The sequence below is a fragment of the Chelon labrosus genome, assembly GCF_963514085.1.
Source record: "Chelon labrosus genome assembly, chromosome: 15".
In the NCBI taxonomy this organism is placed as follows: Eukaryota; Metazoa; Chordata; class Actinopteri; order Mugiliformes; family Mugilidae; genus Chelon; species Chelon labrosus.
Genome location: NC_140348.1, coordinates 7875755 through 7897101, shown reverse-complemented (window position 1 = coordinate 7897101; position 21347 = coordinate 7875755). Strand labels below are relative to the sequence as shown.

Below are 21347 nucleotides of genomic sequence, written 5' to 3'. Positions count from 1 at the left end.
TGAATTCATGGAACCTTAGTTATATTCCTCCAGCTCTGCCAAACTCCTAGGAGCTGTAGACTGTGTTGTTACACTTAACTTTCCTTTACACTTCTGTCAAAGCATAAAAGTCAATGCCTTCTTTTACCTAGCGCATGAATGTTGCCACAGACACCAGATTTAACACATATATTGTGAAAGATAAAGATATTTACCTGGCACTGGTAGCCTTAATCAGCATTGTGTGAACTCATTTGGCAAGGGCTTGAATGTAAATTAGCTTGATTAATGTATAAATTCCAACTTTCATGTATTTTTAGATTTAAGCTTTGGTCGTTATCCCCCAGGAGTCAACATTCTGAAGTGCGTGTTCGTGTCATTTAGTGAGCAGAAATACTCGTTAAGTCAGTAACCTGACATGGTTTAATGCATTGGTTGCTTTAAAGGTCAGAGAAGCCACGGTGGTGATTGGAAGGACACCTCAAATCTCTTGGAGAAATCTTGTCTGGGGAAATGGCTAACTATTTTAGTTAATGCCCCAGGCCAGTCTTTAACCCTACCACTGTTGCTGCTCAGAGGTTTTCAGCAGAACGCTCTAATCTAGTCTAATCTAGTCTATAGTAGTCTGTATCTGCATGAAACCTGAAATATACCTGAAGTGATTCACTTAATGCCCAAATAGTTTTATTAAGAGTTCATTGAATATATTATCCAGAGGTACTTTGTGCTTCCTAACACTTTTAGATAAGGAGGGAGATAAAGTGTGAAGCCTTGAATGCACCTGTCACCTGAGTTGACTTAAAGGCTAGAGGGACCACCACTATCCTGACATAACCTCTGAATACTGTCACACAGTTGTAACTGCAAAAAGTACAAGGGTATTCTGTCAGAGCTATAGTGAAAGTACATGAATTTAGTTTAACAAGCAATTTCAGAGTACAATCTATTGTTGTGCACCCTTGTTTTTTTTTGTTTTTTTCCACGGTGGTTACACTATTACAGCTCAAGCCGAGGGCGATGATTAGCATGGAGAGCTGCTATTGCTTAGGTGGTTCTTTTTTGCTTTTACATGGCGAGGGAGAGATTGGAAAGTTAAATGCCCCACTGAGCGCACCATATGCAGAGTGTACGACACACACTTCCACACAGATATGGCCTAGACTTTTTAAGGATGGAAGTTTCTCCCTATCAGGTCACTTCTGACTAGCATTAGGAGCTTACAACTTTGGCCACCTCTGGCTCACAATGTAAAAGTCCCATTTATTTTTCTCATTAAAATGTCCCGTGACTCGCAGCTGAATCATCTCTGTAGCTTGGGTCTCCTGGTTCAATCAGCAGTCTGGATAATTCTCTAAATCAACAACCGTAACAACTAAGTTCCTGCTTTCCTATTGTTTCGATGCACATCTCTGACTACCTTCTTCTACACAGAAATCACAGTGTCTAGATTTAGTTCACAGATTTATAAATAATATGTTTTAGATAATTTAGAAAAAAATACACAATAAACCCACTCTTTGATCTGGGGATAGTAAAATTGTGGAGTTGCATTATAAATCGGCCTCACCTTTTCATCTCTAGTATTAAATACTGTTACGCTTGGGATATTAGATCTTTGCTTATATTTCCGTGCTATATCACTTTGCATTTTAAGTTCTTGCAGTACTGTTTGTGTTGAGGAGGCTTTTACATTTTGAATGTGGTCTACAAAACATATTGCTTCGGTACTGAAACTGACTCTATTTATATTCACAGTATGAAAGCGTCTGTGGATACCAAGTCATGTTCCTGGGTACATACTGGGAAATGTTTTGTCGCCTCATTCATTTTCTGGTTGGTTTTTACCGCCGCCACTAAGCACCTAGTCATCGGTGCCTCAACATGTAAACGGTTGGCACCCAGACTGTATTACTGTGGCCCATTCATGATGAATCTGTGATGATTTACATGGAACTTGATCTGTTAGGCTTGGAGTTCTCGCCCCGAATAAATTAAAATATCAAATGTAACCAACGGGAAACGGCTTCACACTCAGTGGTTTACTTGGGAATTAGTGAGCTCATTCTTAGTTCAGGCGTTGCTCCATCACTGCATGGATTACTTTTAAATGTCAGCGAGTGACAGATTGCACTGCTGAGTTGTGTGGCAATTACACAATTACACTGAGAGGAGGTTGTCCATGTATTACACAAGAGAAATAATTTGATTTGATGGACTGGAGCATTTTCCGAGTTACGCTGTTTGTTGCAGATTTGAGTTTGATTGAACAATAAAGTTGAATATGTTTCATAGTTGTTTCTGATTTTCTCAGACTGTCTGTCCATATAAAATGACATGTGCTAGTACTTTTTAATTTCCCTATACCTTTGATTTGAGTCCAATGATCAAACCTTCAGACCCTTGGCTGCACCAGACTGCATGCTACAGTCAGCCAGTCAGTCAAATCAAGTGAGGCTGTGTGCTATTGCCACGACCACTGAGCAATATGAGTCATCTCTGGTCCGTCTGCTGACTGAAGACACTGTCTCTGCTCTCCCCTCTGCTTCTATCTCCTTCTTTTCTCTTTGCATCTCTTTGTCTCTCCCACCACAGCTTTGTTTTGGTGTGAGTTGGCCTGTGTTGCTCCTCCTCTGCCTCTGTTCTTGACTTGATTTTTCTCTTGAATGGAGGAAACTAGTTTTTCCCATTTTGTTTTTATTAATAGTCAGTATCTCTCCCGTGGTGACCCTTATTTTATTTTGCCTCCTCATCTCTTTTGAGCGTCTGCAGTGCACTTGTGTAGGCAGTACTCCAATGTCTTCCCAGTGAAGTTTCAGATGCTGTTTGTTTGTTTTTTTTTGTCCTTAAGCCATGGTGGCTGTCACTGCTCATGCTGAGTAGGCAGTTTGGTCTGCACATTACGACTCACCACAGAAATAGAAACACACAGAAATCCCAAAATTGAAAAAGTTACTATTTTCATTGGATTTTAATCTTCTGCATTCCTTTTCTTACCTGGTCTGATTATATAAAAATGGAAAAGACTTTGAAAGCGGAAAGTTTAACCTCCAGTATGTGACCACTTCCCTGCAAAGTGACCAAACAGGAATGTAAAATGTCATTTTTTTTCACTCCGGGTAGATGGGGGTGTTTCCATCTTTTCCTCTGTTGAGACTGGAAATAGTGAAACCAGAGCATTAAATAAAATTGCAAAGCTGTGTTGGAGGCACATTTCTTTCAGGGTGATAGTGCTTTTTTGTCTCTCAAGTGGAAAGTCGAGTTTCTTTTTCTCTCTCATTCTGTCACATACTTCTGCGATGTCATACTTGTACAAGTTTGGCCCGGGAGAATCAAGCAATTCATGTCTCCTCTGAAAGGCCATCTTTTATTCATGAGCGTTTCATATATAATTCCTCTCCTGCCACACCAGCACTGCAGCTACAGCAAATGTAAACAGCGTTCACTATTTATAGAAAAGCAGCCTCTGTATCCAGCAATCGCCCCGTTTCTTGACTAATGCTAGCTTTTCAGGAATACAGGAAAAGCCGTCTCAATTTCATGTTGAAGTCCATACATTCCTTCATAACCCCTCGCCCATCTCCGCCCATCTGAGTTTTTGTAGTGAAGGACTTGGGGAGGAATGCTGGTATTTTAGAAGTTTCTAAGCAGGATGCAAACAACTGATTGAGCAGGAAAATGCTGTTTCGGTTGACAGGACAGTATTGCACCTTCACTTAAAGGGTTGTAGGAAGTGTTGCTTGAGGTACAAATGAGAGTATGTAACATGATCCTCATCAGTTGAAGTAATGGATCCATGAGTTTGAAGGCTTATCAGAAACCAAACAAAGCAGTCACACAAGAATGTGTGCAGGTAGGCGTCAGATTTATAAACTCACTGTGAATGTGTTGCAGGATGGCGCTGCATTGAGTTGCAGCAGGCGTTGAGGCAAGTTCACCTTTTCTTGGTGGAATCTTCTGCACCAGTGAAATGAATGAGCAGGGCAGGTTTTATGGTGCAGTTCAAATAAATGTAGAGTTAGTTGATTTTGGAGGTGAAGTAGTCACTGACCAACACTGGCCTCATACCATTACCACATCTGAGTCTTGTGATTTTTATCTGGGTGAAAAATACAAAGCACAAGTCCACAAGTGTAGTCATGTTCTACACTGATGTTGCATAAACAGCATTGCTAAATGCTCACTGTGCTTTTCAAAGCCTCCGATGACTCACTTTCCCTCTTTTCGTTCTTTAGGCTCGTAATGTAAACACGGGAGAGCTGGCTGCTATCAAAGTCATCAAGCTGGAGCCGGGTGAGTTACCTCATCTTTATTTCTATTATTATATCTCTCTTGTTGTTGCTATATTTTACTCTCCGTTTCTATATCAACTTTTCTCTCAGTTGTTCCAACATCCTCCTCCTTTTTGTTTTCCCTCTGCAGTCCTCTAGAGATCATTCATTTCGTCCTTCATCAGTTTCGTTCCCACATTTTACCCTCTCACCCTGCTCTTACACTTCTTAACGCTTCTTTAACTCCCCTCAAGTCTTCGTCCTCCTCACAGGTTATTTCCCCTTTCCCTTCTGTCGTTTTCTATCCCCATTCCTCATCTCCATCCTTTATCAAACATTTAAAAACTTCAAGTTACAGGACGACTGTGGAAACTTATAATCAGACTATCAATTGCTGTCCAATTTCTTAAAGCAGTTAAGCTGAACGCGCGATTCTGCTTTCCATCTGTTTTTGGTCCTTGTTTCAATTATGCTCCTGTTAGTAGTTCACACAAACAAAAAATGATGAACCCAATTGTTACTTTGTATTTTTCTATAAGTCATAATAAGAAAAGATTACAGAATTATCTCTGTAATAATAGTGATAATAATAGTAATATGTGTGTTCATGTGTTCACTGCAGGTGAGGACTTTGCTGTCGTCCAGCAGGAGATTATAATGATGAAAGACTGTAAACACTCCAACATAGTTGCCTATTTTGGCAGTTATCTCCGGTAAGCATTTGTGTGTGTGTGTTTCTGTTGTACATTATTTGGCTGTGGTTGTTATTAACGTGAATGTTTCTCAGAGAGAGAAAATGAAAAAGATACGCTGCTGGTATATGTGAGAAAGCAAAAGACAGATGGAAGTGTGTGAAGGGAAATAACTTACACAGAGTTCTCTTTGTTTGTGCAGGAGAGATAAGTTGTGGATCAGTATGGAGTACTGTGGAGGAGGTTCTCTGCAGGATATCTATCATGGTAGGAATGACATGCACCCAAACGCACACAGATACACTGTTATCTCAACTGATCTGGGGTTTGAATGTTCTCCTTTTTTTTTTTACCATCCATTCCCTTCTCTCTGTTTCTCTGTGCCTCTTCCTTGTCGCATTCCTCCAGTAACCGGGCCTTTGTCAGAGTCACAGATAGCCTACATGTCACGGGAAACCCTGCAGGTAGAGTATATTTACAATGTTCCTGATAGAACAAATAGGCATGAGATGGATCTTCTCCTTCATCGTTTCTCTCTGTAAATACCGGCACCAACATCACGAATGACCGTAACTGTTCATTGGTTCCAGAGCTTTATGATATTTTATGGTATGGCATTGATAATCTATTCAGATTGAAACAAGTTAGTAGAAATTCAAAAATTGAAACAACAATTGAATCATTCTCCAAAGCATCAGTGTTGCATACATTAAGAATACGAGTCTGGTAAGTGGTAACATATCGTTTGGATTTCATTTTGGAGCATGTTTCAACTAAGAAAATAAAATGGCTCTGCATGTACTGGATAGTCCTACAATCAATCAGAGACTTTTTGTTGTAAACAAATTCAAGTCCACTGGGCTTAGATGATATGGATGACTACTCTTCAACCCATCACCAGATAAAGCCCATCCAAACAATTTAATGAGCCCCACTTTTATCTTTGCCAGAACAGAATATGCTCCCAACGGAATATTTTTCCTCCTGGCCCACTGTGACGTTACATTGTCACCTGATAAAGTGGCACTTGAAGACACCGCAAAGGCTGCAGTCAACAGCTGTCTGTGTTACAGGAAATAACTCTCCTTACCAGCAGGAGGCAGTAGTCTGTATTTGTTATTTGAATATTTAGAGTAGATGAAGAAGGACCCTTTGAACGAATCATTTCGTTCACTCTCGATTTTCTTCTCATGCACTGATTCTCAGAACAGCCAATCGGAGTGATCTCTGTGTCTTGTTTCATAGCTGACTCAACACGCCGAATTGGGTGAAAAGCCACTAACACGGCCTTGACTAGCTCAGACATAGCAGGACACGCTGGATTAAATAGGGCCGCTGTACTGTAGTGCATTGTAATCCATGGTAGTCTATGAGTTGAGCCAATCTCCTGAACATTTAATTTAAATATTTCAGCTCCATTTTTTCATTTCATGAATAATTTTTTTTAACTGCAAGTTGCAGTAATAGCCAATATCATAGTTTGCTATATGATTCTCTTTACAGGGTTTATACTACCTACACAATAAAGGCAAAATGCACAGAGACATTAAGGTGAGTTTGGAGAAAAGTGTATAAAATATGCATGTCTGGGAAACATATGAATTATGAAACTCTTTTTCAGTATACCTGTAATGTGCTGTAAACAATGCTGCATTCTGTTGGTTTTATATCATGTATGTGTATGGACTAAATAATAACAATGTAGTAAAATTCAACACAACCCCAAAAGGTGCTGTGGACCTGAATTAATGCTTTAGTCTCCATAATAGAAAATGTCAATGTAATGTTTTGGCTGCTTTTGTTTTACATGATGAGGAAAATGATTATTGATCCTAAGCTGCAGGATACATTGACAAGGGACAAAACCAGTTTACCACAAACCTGCTTTTCTGAATACGTGTTAATTTAGATTGACCTCAGGTTTAATTTATTTTTGTTGGATACTGATGCATGGGGTGTTTTCTCTTTTGACAGGGAGCCAACATCCTCCTGACAGACAACGGCTATGTTAAACTAGGTGAGAGGAACACGCAAGCCTCTGCAATTACCTTCTGCCTCAAAAGACTGAATCTGAATGGCCTCATTTTCTGACATGGTTTCCTGTTCGCCCTTCATAAAATCATTTCGGTTCTTACTCTCCCCCATTTTTTATTTATTCATGCCTAATCACATTTTCTTTCTTTCTCCCTTTTGAGTTCTTCTTTTCTTCCCACTTTACCCTCAATCCCACATCCTCTCCTTTTTTTTATCCCCTTAGCTGACTTTGGTGTATCAGCCCAGATCACAGCCACTCTAGCCAAGAGGAAGTCATTCATTGGAACGCCTTACTGGTGAGTTATGTTTGTCCACCTCAAGAGAAGCTCCATTGATACTGCAAATGAGTATTCATGCAGGTAGAGAAAAGGTTTAAACTTGAACAACAGTCATCTAAGTGATCTCTAATGTCTAATGGTCATTCTACTGCAATACACAAGAGTTTATATGGTAACATGTTTCAAACATTTATTATATTGCCTAATAATTTTTAGAGCAGATATAATGGAACCGGACCGTCATCTTTTGATAACGATTACTGTTGGTGGTCAGGGAGAATTCATATAGTTGCATATCAGGCTCATGTTGGGAAACTTTTGTGCAGCTGCTGGAAAATACTAAAAAAATTTGAATTATTGTGTGCAACTGTTCAATTAACTTATTTCAGTAGATTGTAAAAATGAGAGTGCACATTGTTTATTTAGTTTTTTTATGACCTCCTTCTGTCTCCTTTCCTTCTTTCCCTCTCTGTAGGATGGCTCCTGAGGTAGCAGCAGTGGAGAGGAAAGGAGGTTACAACCAGCTGTGTGATATCTGGGCTGTGGGTATTACTGCAATAGAGCTGGCTGAACTACAGCCGCCCATGTTTGACCTGCACCCAATGAGGTAGGGTAGAGTGTGTGTGTGTGTGTGTGTGTGTGTGTGTGTGTGTGTGTGTGTGTGTGTGTATGTGAATGTGTGTGTGTGTGTGTGTGTATGTGAAGGTTTTTATTAGATGTCAGAATTGGGATGGGATTACAGAGTGGTCCTGTAGTAGCTGTGAAATAACACAAAGTGATTGATGCAGAAACACTCGTACACCTCTGATGAAACTGGTTTGAAATCCCGCTACATCCATGGCTGAAGTGACCTTGAGCAAGGCAGACAACCACTCAACTTTATCACTGTTTGCATAGCTGGCCACTGGTCTGAGTGGGCTCACTTCTTGTTTGTGTGTCAGAATGGATCAAATGCAGAGAACCAAATGAATGTTTGAAATTAAATTAATACCATAGGAAAGTATCAATCAATCCTGTCACTGGTTGAGAGGCGGGGTACACCCTAAACAGGTCACCGGTCTATCACAGGGTGCTGGTGTTCTAAAAACATTTAATTTTTACTTCAGTGTTTTTTATGTGTACTCTACAGATGATTTGTAGAGCTTATTGTGATTATAACTGTTTTCTGTCCAATGGGCTCTTTCACACCTCTTTAGTTTTTCCGCAGACTTAATGTTGAAACTTTGTCTTTCACATTTTTTTCTCCACAGGGCTCTGTTCTTAATGACCAAGAGTAATTTCCAGCCTCCAAAATTAAAAGATAAAGTCAAGTGGTAAGACACTGCGCTGCCCATGATTTCTTTTTCACTTGTAGTTACTGTAGTTCTAACACCCTGCTGTTCAGATTGCCATATTTTATCAGTGATGCTGAAAGATTAACCCATTTTCTTTTTTTCTTCCATCTCCTTCCCGTTGCTGGAAAAACAGGACAAGTATCTTCCACCATTTTGTCAAACTAGCCCTGACCAAGAACCCAAAGAAGAGGCCGACAGCTGAGAAATTGCTGCAGGTGAGCAATGAAACATCATGTTTTTTATTTCTTTAAACAGACATTGGGCGGGGCTACCCAGACATAACCTTTACAGGTTACTGTGTAATCATGTTAGTGGCACAACAATTAGTCATCAACTAATAGGAAGCTGACAGACAGCATGGTAGTTTATGATAGTTCTTATCAGCAGTCGTGTGCCAAAATAAACACTAACCATCTGGCTTCTTACATATGGCTAATAAAATTTATCAACCAGTAATATTTTATAATTATTTAAGTAATTTTAATACAACATCCTTATTTATTCTTCTCTTATCTCTCTTCCAGCACCCTTTCGTGTCCCAGCCTCTCAGCAGAACCCTGGCGATCGAGCTGCTGGACAAAGCCAGCAACCCCGACCACAGCACCTTCAACGACTTTGACGATGACGACCCCGAACCTGAGGTAACCTTTGACCTTCTCGGGATTTGCTGTTAAAGACCAAAAGTGGCATCAAGCTTGCAAACAGAAGTCAGCAGAGGAGTGATTATGTTTTGCTGGAACTGGCTTCTTTTCTTTCCCCTTAAATTGTCTCCTTCTGTCTCCTCATTTGTTCTTTCTTTAAATTCCGTCTCCACCCATCATAATTCACCTCCTCACCCTCAGTCCCTTCTTTCCCTGACACATGTGACTCATCTTTCTGCTCTTTGTCTTTCCCCTCCTCCCTCTTTCCCCTCCTGCTTCTTTCACCTGTTTTCTTTTTATTCTTCTCTTCTTGAGTTATTTTTTTCTCATCCTGTCCTCCTTGTAGCACTTCTCTTTTCCCCTCTCTTTCTTCCACCCTTCCTTTTTCTCCCTCTTGCCTTCTTGTCTACACCTCTCATACTCTACCTCATCTTCAGTTTAAGTACAGGGGTCATTTCCTCCCCGTAAGCCCCGGTGCTCGACGTGCACCCCGTTTTGCAGCCCGTAGGAAGGTACCAGTGTCGGCTGCAGTGTCTGCAGTGATGTCATTCTAACACAAACCATACTGCCTGTTGCTTTATTTGGAGGAGGAGGAGGAGGAGGACTACAGAACTGAATGAATAGAAAGTGGGTTTCCATTCAATGCAGTGTCTGCTGGTGTTGTCATGGAAGTTGGCATTGGTATGTGAGATCCAGGCAGTTGATTGATGACTATGGAGGCTCCCTAATTAGCTGGTCATGCCAATGAGCACTTACTTAACATTTGTGTTGACATAGACATGAGCTGTTTCTTCAGCGTATCATGTAGAACAATAATATTCGCTGCTTTACTTCTAGTCAGTTTTGTAACATTTAATTGACGTGTCTTTAAAGATTGAAAGAAAATTAAAAAAAAGAAAACGTTAATGCAAAGTTATAGAAGCACACTGATAATATTTTATTCCTAAGATAATTAAAAGTAATGGGAGCACAACAAAAGTTAGGATTTAATTCAAAATTGTATAGGCATTTATGCGTGTGAACAAGCTAGAGAAAAATGGTTTGAAAAGAGTGTACAGTCATTGATTTTATTATAGTTATTGTCGTGTTTCGACAGATTATTCTGTCGTAATTCATACATAGCTACATAAACAACTAAATATACGCCTCTTTGTCCTTCCTTGACAACATTGGTGAGATTATTTGGGAGTCACGATGGCTTTAATAACAAAGCAGATCAGCAAGACACTGCTGAGGAACATCTCGATTCATTCAGGTTCTGTGGGAGCAGCTGGGATTTTAAAGAAGCATGTGGGTTCATAAAGATGGCTGTCAAAGTGTCACATTATGACACTACCTTAAATAATGATGCTAAATCACACCCAGGTGAGTCGTACTTTATTTGAGAATAAACTGAGAACATAGCCTTTCTACTGTAAAAAATAAATCCCAACCTCGGTCTGAAAGTTCAAAATAAATCCTGAAAATCAATGAAATAATAAGTCCAAGCAGTTCAAACTGGTTTATAGATTTTTCTTGACCCAGATCTGCTTAAGAGATCAAAACTTCATCTCTCTGTTTGGTGGTTTGGAAAATACAGCTAACAAGGGGCCTTTGAGTTCTCATATAGTGCAGTCATGGAAGCCATCTTCATCTACCTTTGCTATTACAGTTACTAACCATGGGTTGTGTTTTATGGGAATGGAGATTATTATGAAGCGGTTTTAAAATGACAAGTTTATTAGTGGTTGTGAATTCAGATTTGGCTTTGATAGAAGCATTTTTATTGAAGTGGTTTGTGTTTTCCAGTACAAGCATGATTGAGGTTGCTGTGGGTGTAGCTTTTCTGTGAGGATGAGTTTGTATCTTAAGATTGAGTGCTTAAGGCATGAACTCAAGAAGAGATTTACTTATTTGGAAGTACAGCATCCATTGTTTGATTTGTGAATGACTATACAGACATTAATCAAAAACATAAGTTTGATTATTACTCAGGGGAACAAACAACCAGAATTTAATGGAGCCTGTGTTAGTCCAAGAATATCCTCTATCATATATAAACTGCTGTAAAGAGGATATTTAATAGACGAAGGGTGGAATATTGATATTCTCGCAAGGGACAGTTTGTGTTTTCCTTCAACTGTGTTGCTATGTTTTGTTGCAGTGTGTTGCTGTGTCATCAAATCCCACCCACAGGAAATAGCAGAAGGATTATGATTTTTTTTTTTTTTTTTTAAACCTATTGTAATCCTCTCGGATGTGTGTGTGTCTCTTTGTCTTTCCCGGTAGTCTCCGGTCTCAGTTCCTCATCGCATCCGTTCCACCAGCAGGAGCACCAGAGAAGGAAAGACACTGTCTGAGATTAACTGTGAGTCCCTACGCAAAGTTCACACGAACAAACAGACTCCTGAAGTCAGTCATGTCACTCCATATATCTATCTGCCCACTTCATTTTGTTCCCTCTTTTCTTCCCCTCTCTGTCTCTTAACTCCGTCCCTCTCAGTTGGTCAGGTGAAGTTTGATCCTCCATATAGGAAGGAGACAGAACCTCATCATGAGCCGGTGAGTTATTTTCTGTGGCATATGTTTGCATGTGTGTGAGTGAGATTTGTGTTGTTGTCACTTCACGAGTACCGGCATGGCTGATGCTCACCTAATCACAGGAAGCACCCTGAACAATTCACATCGTTGTCAGCCTGCGTTGAACCGAACACACACCCCATCTAAATTTCAATTTGGTTGCTAAAATAATAGAATATTGCTGAGTATTTTTGTAGTTTTTTTACAAAGTAACTTTAAGAAAACACTAAGGAAGAACATTAAAAAAACAGCCGGGATGATCTTGCATCACTAATTTGTTCAAAATAAGCCAATAACGTTAATAACGGAGATGTTAATAATTACATCCAAGCACTGGTTTTACACTAACTGTCAAGTTGCCTGTCCAGGGAATTTTGAGAAGAGGTTACGTGGCACAAGCATCTGATCCTGATAGCGCCTGCATCCCTTCCAGAAGAGGATAGCTGTTCATATTTTAATGTGGGGAGATGCTGGCTCAGACCCAAAGCACGCTGGTGGGATTATACATCCCACCCAGATTGGAATACTTTAGGTCCCACTGTAAATGCTGGAGGGTGTGGCTCTACAGAATGTCTGAGCTATGTTCCTTAGCCGACTGCCACCACAACCTAGATCTCACTGAGCAGCAGAGGAATGCTGTATGGATGCATCTGCATTAAACAGCAATCGTATCCCCTCTGTCATTGGCATGGTGGTGACGCTGACAGCGAGGCGGCAGCCGCGACACAGACATAACTGCAAATATTATTTTACTACCATAATGCCTCTTATTCACAGTCAAGGATAGTCACAAATCTAACAGGATCAACACTCGGCACATATCCGTACTTGCTCTGGTTATTAGCAGAAGAAATAATTTTTGATCATAGCTCAATACTAGCTTTAAAACATGTGTATTGTTTGAGCCACCGTTACTTACGTTGATTTTCTAGATACTAAAGCTGACTTTGCTATTTCCAAACGCTTTCGGAGCTTTGGGACGATGTGGTTGCTGTCGGAGATAAACTGTGATGGTGCAGGGTTCATGTGCAATCATGGCATGTTTTGAGCCCCCCACTTTATCCCTCCCTCTTTTTTGTCCCTCGTCTTTACTTTTCTCACTATCCCCTTTCATATTCCCCCTCTTTGGGGGCGTTGACTAAAAAAAGAAAATTCGGTTAAAATCAGATCAAACCGTGTTCTTTCCTTGGTCCCTCAATTTCTGTATCAATACATTTGGTTTAATATTATCAGACACAGTCACCAATGTAGACAACCACCAACAGTCGTCTGTTTGTCCTTCAGTTCCTACCCTCTCCTTGAAGACGGCATAACAGCATGTGTTCTCTTTGTCTTGTTGATAGTGTTGCTGTTTCCCCTCCAGGATTTATTCATTCAGGGCTATGATGCTATTTGTGGCATTTTCAAATCAATAAACCATTACCACATTCATATTGTAGTAGATAATTAATAATGCCATTTATGTAGCCAGCAGTTATTATCGGTAGCATATTGTCGCATCTTTAACGGGGCAGAGAGATGGTGCAATGACTAGAGAAACTTTTAGTATGTTCAATCTCCGGTGTGATACGTGTCAGAAATCAAACACATCTATCGTGGCACTAAGTTACCTTTATGAAGTTAATGTGGTTATGTTACAAAGAATACAGCTGACATCAAACTAAACAAGGCTATAAAAAGGTATCACCCTATCTATTTTGATCCCATTTATTGATATATTTTAATGAAATTTATAACTGTCTCTTCAGTTTTGCTGATTTTTAACCCCCATCTACACCAGTTTATTCCCATCACCCCTCCATCCCCTCTTCTCGTGAGATATATAACATTCCCGTACCCTTCGCCTCTGTCCTGCTGATCCATGGACTTCAGAGCCTATTTTGGCCTTAATCCATTTTTCACCCATCCTCCCCTCTCTTGCCTCCACATCCTCGTCCGCCCCTGTTCCCTCCATCAGTCCAGGTTAATGTATTAACTAAGGTCTCTCTCGCTCTGTCTTGCTGACCAGTGTGAATCTGAGCCCTATCTGGACTGTGTTGAGGAGCTCTACTATACCGCGAGATCTAATCTGGTAGTACTCCTTCTGTCTCTCTCTCTCTCTCTCTCTTTCTCCGTCCACCAATATAGGCCTTATTATTTTCCGCCTGTCTTCTTTCCTAACCTCATGCCTTCTTTTGCTCTCACTCCACATTGCTCGTTCTTCATTCGTTTCTAAAGGACAGGTCCTTGTCCTTCAGTCGGCACTCTTGCTTTCCGAGCCCCTGCTGTCTCTGTCATTTGTTCTGTTTTTCAGAGGGCTGATTCTTTTGGCTGCTCGATGTCCAACATGTGTTTTTGTTCATTGTCACGATGTTGGTTCACCTATTCTGGTCCATCCATCTGTTACTGTTCAATTTGTTCTTCTTTTTCCCGCTTTGGCTTTTGCCTCACTAGCAGGTGTTGTAGTTGTCACGGTGAAAAGAGTCCTTAGTGGTGGTGTCGTTGTTGTTTTCAGACATACATACAATACACACATTCACAAACAAACATACATACAGTGGAGGGTAGGAGGTCAGATTCAGGTATAGATCTGCAGCCTAAAAGGCTGGTGGTGGGGCAGGGCATTTCTCATGGATTCTTATTGAGGTCTATGGATTTAAGACATTCCTGCTCACAAAAGCACTTACAACCGAAATTATGAACACATATACTCAATCTTTTAATGTTCTCTGTATTGTGTGTGGTATTTGTTTGACATATTTCCAATATTTTCCTCTTCAGAATGCATGTCTCTTCCTCTCTAACCTCTAACAAGCTCTAGCTGACCAGAGCAATGAGGCCTTTTTTCCATATGTGAGCGTGCGTGTGTGTTTTTCTGTTCATTTTCAGTGTGTGTTTTTCCCCTTTGCACGCTTGTTGCTTTATGTCTATCTTCAAAAAAATATTTCAGTGACACTATGCTGCGTTCACATTGTGGTTTTTGTAACACACGATAAACCTGGTTTGAATTGTATTGGTCAGAATGGTGCTGTTTGATTCAAAACGTGTTGCAGGAACTTAAACTGCATGAGAAACGAGTCAGTATGTACCCAGTGCACACTCTGTCATTGATCCTTGCAAGTCTTAGCTTATCTGCCTTATCAGTAGTTTATGTCTAAGAAGAAATGCTGTGTAGTACTTCACATTACTACAGGGTATATTAAAAATAAAAGATAAGATTCACAACTGGCACATTCCCCATTTGGATTTTGTGGTAGCTCAAATTATTGTTGTGATTTTAGTCGGCATGTTATTCTTTTCTGGCTTTTAATTTTTGCCTTTCACCTCTTTGACCTAAAAGGAAACTGTCCCATAAGGAAAGCAAACTCTTTGATTGTCCACAAAGAGGCCTTAACTTGTGAGGACATATCTAAGTCAAAGTTGACTTATTTTCAGATGTCGCAAAACCAAAAGATTGGCAACCGCTTGTCTAAAACCAGATTTGATTTCATACCATTGAAGCTGATATTAACGTGGAGGAGGATGTTCAGCAACTACTTTACTCTTTTAAAATTATTTTAGATACATTGCCAGTTTCCTTTTGGCTAATCTTACAGGCTAAACCTGTTGTTCTTAATCTATAACAACACAGATTTGCTGTTGTGACTTACATTACATTGTTATTAGGCCACAATGTAAACCCAGCAAGAGTCACGTCTGTTCACCTACAGTTTACCCATGCGTTCTCTCTGTGAATTTCTGTGCCTATGTATTGTGCAAAGTGCTATTTTATTGTGCTTACTGCTGTCACTACTGCTACTGCAATGACAGCCTCTGGAGTAATTTGGCTATTGGCAAATTGGTTTATTGCCAGATTAGGACACAGTTCAGTTTGTGTCCATGAAGAAATCAAATACAACATTTTTAAATGAGTCGGTCACTAATAAGTATGTCACAGAAGTAATGTCATTTGTTTGTCTCGTAGGATTTGCAGTTGGAGTATGGCCACGATTCTCCAAGTTTGCTCGGAGGAAACAAGTGAGTCTTTTAAATGTCTCCCTGTTTTTTTTTTTAATTAACCACCAAGACTGAATGAGTTTGTAATGAACAGTGTGCGAGAATGTGAGGTGGGAAGAGATTTTATGCTGTAGGTTTCATGGTTTATTCATGATCGTAACTTGAGGATGTAAGCTTTCTGTTTACATACGGCTTTCTGCTTACGAGTTTGCTTAGTAAACAGAAAGCTCGGGTTCAGACCTAGGCAGCAAATTGTCATTCGTAGTCTGGCGAGGACTAAGAACATTTCATTCTCAGTGAAAAATCTGTTATTTTTTTCATGTGTTTGACAAACAGGAGTCTTCTCAAATCTGTGGAGGAGGAGCTACAGCAGAGGTGAGTCAGACCTCTTTTTACATCCTGAGTGATCTTGATCTGCTGGAGTTCTAACCACGCTCACTCATCAGCCAATCATTGTTTAACGGCAGGACTAATCAGGTCAATCACACGCAACTAACAGTGTTATAATGACTTCAGGCTGTCACAGCTCTCGGCATTTTGGATTCTGCTGGGTTTTATTTTCCCTCTGCGGCTTGCTTCACGCTTTGATGTCATCAGGAAAAAGCTGTGCTGCATAGGGGCTTCCTGCAGAGCATGGCTCACACACAACCACACACACACACACATACACGTACGCATTCTCATGTGTGCGATCACACACATGCAAAACTGTTTTTTATTAGCCAAAGAAGCAGGGGGTTTCATTATATCAATTACACCAGGAGGTCTTTGGAAGAAAATTCTTATTTGCGCAAAAGAACATAATTGCTTTATCTGTGCTTTGCTATTTTCTACGATTCAATCTGATTTCATAAATGTGTTTCACTGAATTCTCTGAAGATTGCAGAGAATATTTTCGTCTATAAACAAAAGGTGCATACAGGGGATTGTATTATGAATATCCCCATTCAGTATTTAATGCAGATGTCAACAATTTACTATTTATTCTCTGCACATCCACACTGTTTGAATCCATGTCTGTTAGATTACATATAAGACCTAGACAAACTAATTTCAAATATTATATTGTAGCCTGTTTGACTACGCTCTTCATATGTAGTGGTTCATTTTAAGTTGCTCAGTCCCTTTGTCTACTTTAGTGAACAGAGCTATTGGTAGAGAAGAAACAGAGAGATTGTTGTATGTTCAGAAGTGTTTGTGTCTTAGTTTGTATTTAGCAGGCAAATTTCAGATTTGATGTTTGTTTTAGTGTAATCATTTGTCTGTGAGGTTGCTGTTGCTATGCAGTAATCCTCAAACTGTGACACCTAAGTAAGAAGTGGTAAACCACACTCCTTATCTTCCCAGTGGAGGAGGAGATTACCTTAATATGACAATAATTTGCAAAGGCTTCAAGACCCAGGTCTGGCAGCTTATTGTCTGATCATGACATTTTCCAATTACCTATTTAAAGAAGCACAGACTATTAGTCTCTGACTCTCAAATATATGCCGGTGGTTGAATAATTGCTGTAATGACTCTCCATTTTCATGTTTCTCCTTTTTTATATTTTGCTGTTATATCAGCGTAGAGCTACTGATACCTCCTTTCTGCAGGAAGGAGGGGCCCTGTCCTTAATCATAGTGTTGATGTTTAGTGGACAGCTGCTTCACACAGATCAATACTGCGGAAAAGTAGAAACTACTTATTTTGCGTAGAGAGGGAAACCAGTGTTTCTGTTAAAAAAGAGAATCCCACTATATTATTTTTATCAACAGCGGCCTGTAATAATTTACAATATAAGCCGTTTTCAAATAAAGCATGTGTTCTCTCTGCAGTGGAGATAAAGACGGGCTTTGGCTAATATTTGAGAATTTACAGTAGATAAAATAACAGATTTTGTGTGATTTAACTAGTCAGATGTTAGGTTTACTGCTGATTTGCGATTCGATTCGAAGGACTGTATAGGTTGAAGCTGTAATTGTCCAGTTGTGGAAGTAACCAGCAGGCCGTTCGGGCTGAATTTCTCTGAACTTGGCCTTGATCTGTCAGTTAGAAGTAGCTTGTGAACCAAGCGTCACTCAGTTCTCCCTCCCCCTTTCCCTTCTACCTCCATCCTCTTTCTCATCCTCCTCCTGTTGTCATCTCCTATCTCCTTTGCTTGCTCCCTTTCACCCTTAATCTCTCCCTCTTTTGCCCTCCCTGCCACTACAATTTCTACTTCCTACTCCTTCCTTTCTTTCCCACTCCCCTCCTGTCTTCACGTCCTCTCCCAGGGGCCATGTGGCACACTTAGGGGATGATGAGGATGAGGATGATGATGGTGCAGATGATGATGAAACTCACACTCAGTAAGTTCCCTTTCAGTCTAAGCGCTGGAAGCCTCTCCCTCCTCGTCTCCACAATGTCTCTTTCTTTCCCCCGCCCGTCCCTCCCCCTTTTTGAAGGGGGAAGGACGAGGATGAGGAGAAAGATGAGGGGGAAGGCTTCCCGTCTTTGCCACAGTTTCATCCACGCATCTCTCTGCAGCACACACCACCATCACGCCACATATGCCACCCGTGTTTGTGTGTGTTTACTGCCTGTGTGTCCTCCATGCTGGTGCTGCTGTTTTGGTGTGAAGTTTTAAAGCTGCTAACAGTAACCCTAACCCTAAACACTCACCAAGAATCTGTTATTACTTTTACTATCTTCTAGTACTTCTGTCGTTTTTTCCACATATTTCTACCACAAGAAATATGAAATAGATAAATGTGATCTATTTTTGTTCTGTGCAGAACAAGGCCTGCGTGCTCTTTCTTTCCTTAGCTAACTGAGCCTCACGACCTTGCCGTCTTATTTGCTGTCCTCTTGTTTTGTTCTCCCCTTGCATCGCCATCTGTGTGCCTCCTTGCTGTGTGTGTGTTTGTGTGTGTGCAGTCACGCTGCCTTCTGTTTTCTCCTGCCTCTATAAAACTGTAGATCTGGCGTCCAGCCTCTTCCCCCATTGTGTAAAAGCCAAATGTCTGTGGTGGGCCAGAGACTTCTTTCTAGACAGATATTTTCCACCGCAGTCAGAGAGGCCTTTTGTGCGTTTTATTTTAGGATTTTTTGCGTCTAGTCACATCCAGAACACACAGTGCAGTGATAGCAGAAATATAAAGAACCGTAAAACCTTGCTATTAACGTGCTGAATAAGCCAGTATAGCTTGTAAATGCTATGTATCACTTGAAAATGTTTTCAAACTGCTTTCAGCTTGGACAAAGAGGAATTGCCTCCAGACTCGATGCACAAACATTTAGCTTTAAAAAAAAAAAAAAAAACGCTTACAATGCTAGCTAACTGCTTGCAGTTGCTAAGTAACTCTATAGCGCATCAAACAAACATTTTTCCCCCTTTCCTTCTGATAAATCCCAAACCAGTATTGAGCCTACTTCTAAAAATACTCATACACATGTTTCTTTTCCACTTCTTTTCCAGGCTGTACACCCAAACATTTAGATTACAGAAAAAAAGGCTAATCATGTCAAAAAGCAAAAGTGAGCTGCTTAGTTCACCAAAAAAAGTTTCTATTCTAGTTCTTAATCTTAGGTGTAGGTTTAGTCGATGCAGAGAGTGATTTGTTACAAATCATCCTGCTTTTCTTTTAGATGTGCACTCATAGGTGTCTTCTTTACGACCTTTATATGAACCCTTAAATCAGTGTGTAAACATCATTTGACGATTAGTTTTTACTGATAAACTTCCTATTTTAAGCTTCCCCCAGGGCAATAAGTTGCGTGTATGTCGCTTGCCATTCATCTGAATCACTGTACCTAACACTTATTGGTGTTTCACTATGATTTGCTCCCAGCCTCTGCCCATTTTTGGTGTGCTCTGATTGTGTTTCCGTCTGTCGTTCATTAACAAATGGCTTTGTAGCAATGAAATACATAAACTGTCGTGGATAAAGTCTCTCCGAATATAGTGCTGGTCATTAAGAAGTTCTTAAAGCCTCAATGTGGGGAGACCTGGATATAAAATGAGAACAAAAGTTAAGCTAAAGTCCTTTTAGGGGTTATGTTGAATTTGCCATATTGGGAACTTTACACTTTTTTTTTTTTAATCAAGAAACAAAATTCAGTACAGGTGACACTGGCTGAATTGCGTTATTGTTGTCAACATCAGCGCTAATATTTTCAGAGGCTTTACACATTTCTCATCTGTAGTTTTTCTTTACCCATTCCAATCTAACTTTTTAGTTTTATTTACTGTTTAACCTTTTAAGACAGTAATCGTATGTCTGTCTCAGTGTCAAACAGTGTCAGGCTATGGTTATACCTGTCATTTCAGCGTGAAACAGCCAATTGCTCCTTAAACTACTGCAATAATGACAGTAGTTTTCAGACTCTGTTGATATATGATATACATAAGTCTACTAAAATGTGTGACTTTATATAAAAAAAGTTCGTTTATAATAGAAGCAATAATGGATGTGTGACATGTTAAACCACAGCCTCACTGCTAACATGTTTATGTATATGTGTGTGTATATAGCAGTCTAATTCCTGTTTGTAGTAAACAGCAGTTGGTAGTCTTTTTTTGATTGTCTTATCTCAAACCTTTCTACTTCTCATTCTTCAGTAAATCTAGCACTATCATGAGGCCAAAGGTCCCACCGCCACTTCCTCCCAAGGTATTTGTCAGCCACAGTCAACGTTTTCAATTTTGAAGGATGTCACTGCCTGGATTATGAAAAATAAGTTGATCTGTATTTACCTCCAGCCCAAGTCTCTCAGCTCGTCTCAACATCCGCCTCAGCAACAACAAAAACAAGACGATAGCCAATCACACAGCGAGGATGACGGCGGAGGGGGAGGGACCATCAAGCGCTGTCCAGTGCCAGAGACACCGAGCCCCGCCAAGCCCTCCAATGTCCCTCCACGGCCCCCGCCCCCGAAGCTGCCACCTCACCGCCGAAGTAGCCTAGGTAACGAGAGCCCGAAGTGCAGAGACGCCGAAAACTCTGCCCCTGAGGATGATGGGAGCTTTAGGCATTTCTGGGAGTGGCTCCACACGCCTCACACAGAGGAGGAGCTGGAGGAGGCGTGGGAGGTGCTGAAGGAGGTGAAAGAGGAGCAGGAAAAAGAGGAGGAAAAGGAAGAGAGTAAGAGCAGCTGATTGGTAGATGGGTAGCGTCCGCAGATCCTGTCGCCCCCTTTCGATTGGTTGTGTGGTCTCCCATTACTCAATCTTTGTAGTCTTAATTGATTTATTTGTCTCATGAGTCCATTAACAATAATGCTTTTTAATGTTTTGTTTGTAACTCCTTCTTGTCATCAGCTCCACTCTCAATATGACTGTGTGTCTCTAAAGCCATTTTTGTGAAATCTGATTGGTTGTTTAATCCAATCAATCAAAAGCTGCTACCACTGCCCCCACGCTTCCTAGGAGGAAGAAGGAAGAGGAGAAAACATTGTCCTGACTGATGCTGCTGAGGCTTAAATTAGCTTACTCCGTTTAATTAGAGAATCTAACTAAACTGTTTCATTGAAAAGAATCACCTTTGCAGAACAAAAAGTGTTAACATGACTTTTGGAAATTAGATATTTCCATCATCTTAACTGTGATAATCATTTTATTTTCAAT

The 21347-nt window shown here is 40.4% G+C and overlaps 1 protein-coding gene across 8 annotated transcripts in view; it reads left to right on the top strand.

Moving 5' to 3' along the window:
- LOC311500375 (mitogen-activated protein kinase kinase kinase kinase 3-like) overlaps window positions 1–21347 on the top strand; it is a 35162-nt gene that overhangs the window by 7258 nt on the left and 6557 nt on the right. For 2 of the 8 annotated variants that reach the window (XM_084561741.1, XM_084561740.1), the window contains exons 2-20: window positions 4212–4269; window positions 4870–4960; window positions 5142–5206; window positions 5348–5403; window positions 6443–6490; window positions 6914–6956; window positions 7197–7269; window positions 7727–7858; window positions 8502–8564; window positions 8719–8800; window positions 9110–9226; window positions 11495–11573; window positions 11709–11767; window positions 13794–13856; window positions 15729–15781; window positions 16097–16135; window positions 18016–18090; window positions 20343–20394; window positions 20484–20688. In XM_084561741.1, coding sequence (XP_084417867.1) covers window positions 4212–4269; window positions 4870–4960; window positions 5142–5206; window positions 5348–5403; window positions 6443–6490; window positions 6914–6956; window positions 7197–7269; window positions 7727–7858; window positions 8502–8564; window positions 8719–8800; window positions 9110–9226; window positions 11495–11573; window positions 11709–11767; window positions 13794–13856; window positions 15729–15781; window positions 16097–16135; window positions 18016–18090; window positions 20343–20394; window positions 20484–20688 — 1453 coding nt within the window. Of the gene's footprint in view, window positions 1–4211; window positions 4270–4869; window positions 4961–5141; window positions 5207–5347; window positions 5404–6442; window positions 6491–6913; window positions 6957–7196; window positions 7270–7726; window positions 7859–8501; window positions 8565–8718; window positions 8801–9109; window positions 9227–11494; window positions 11574–11708; window positions 11768–13793; window positions 13857–15728; window positions 15782–16096; window positions 16136–18015; window positions 18091–20342; window positions 20395–20483; window positions 20866–21347 lie in introns of all 8 variants that reach the window. The other 6 variants (XM_084561736.1, XM_084561735.1, XM_084561737.1 and 3 more) reach the window with 5 other exon arrangements.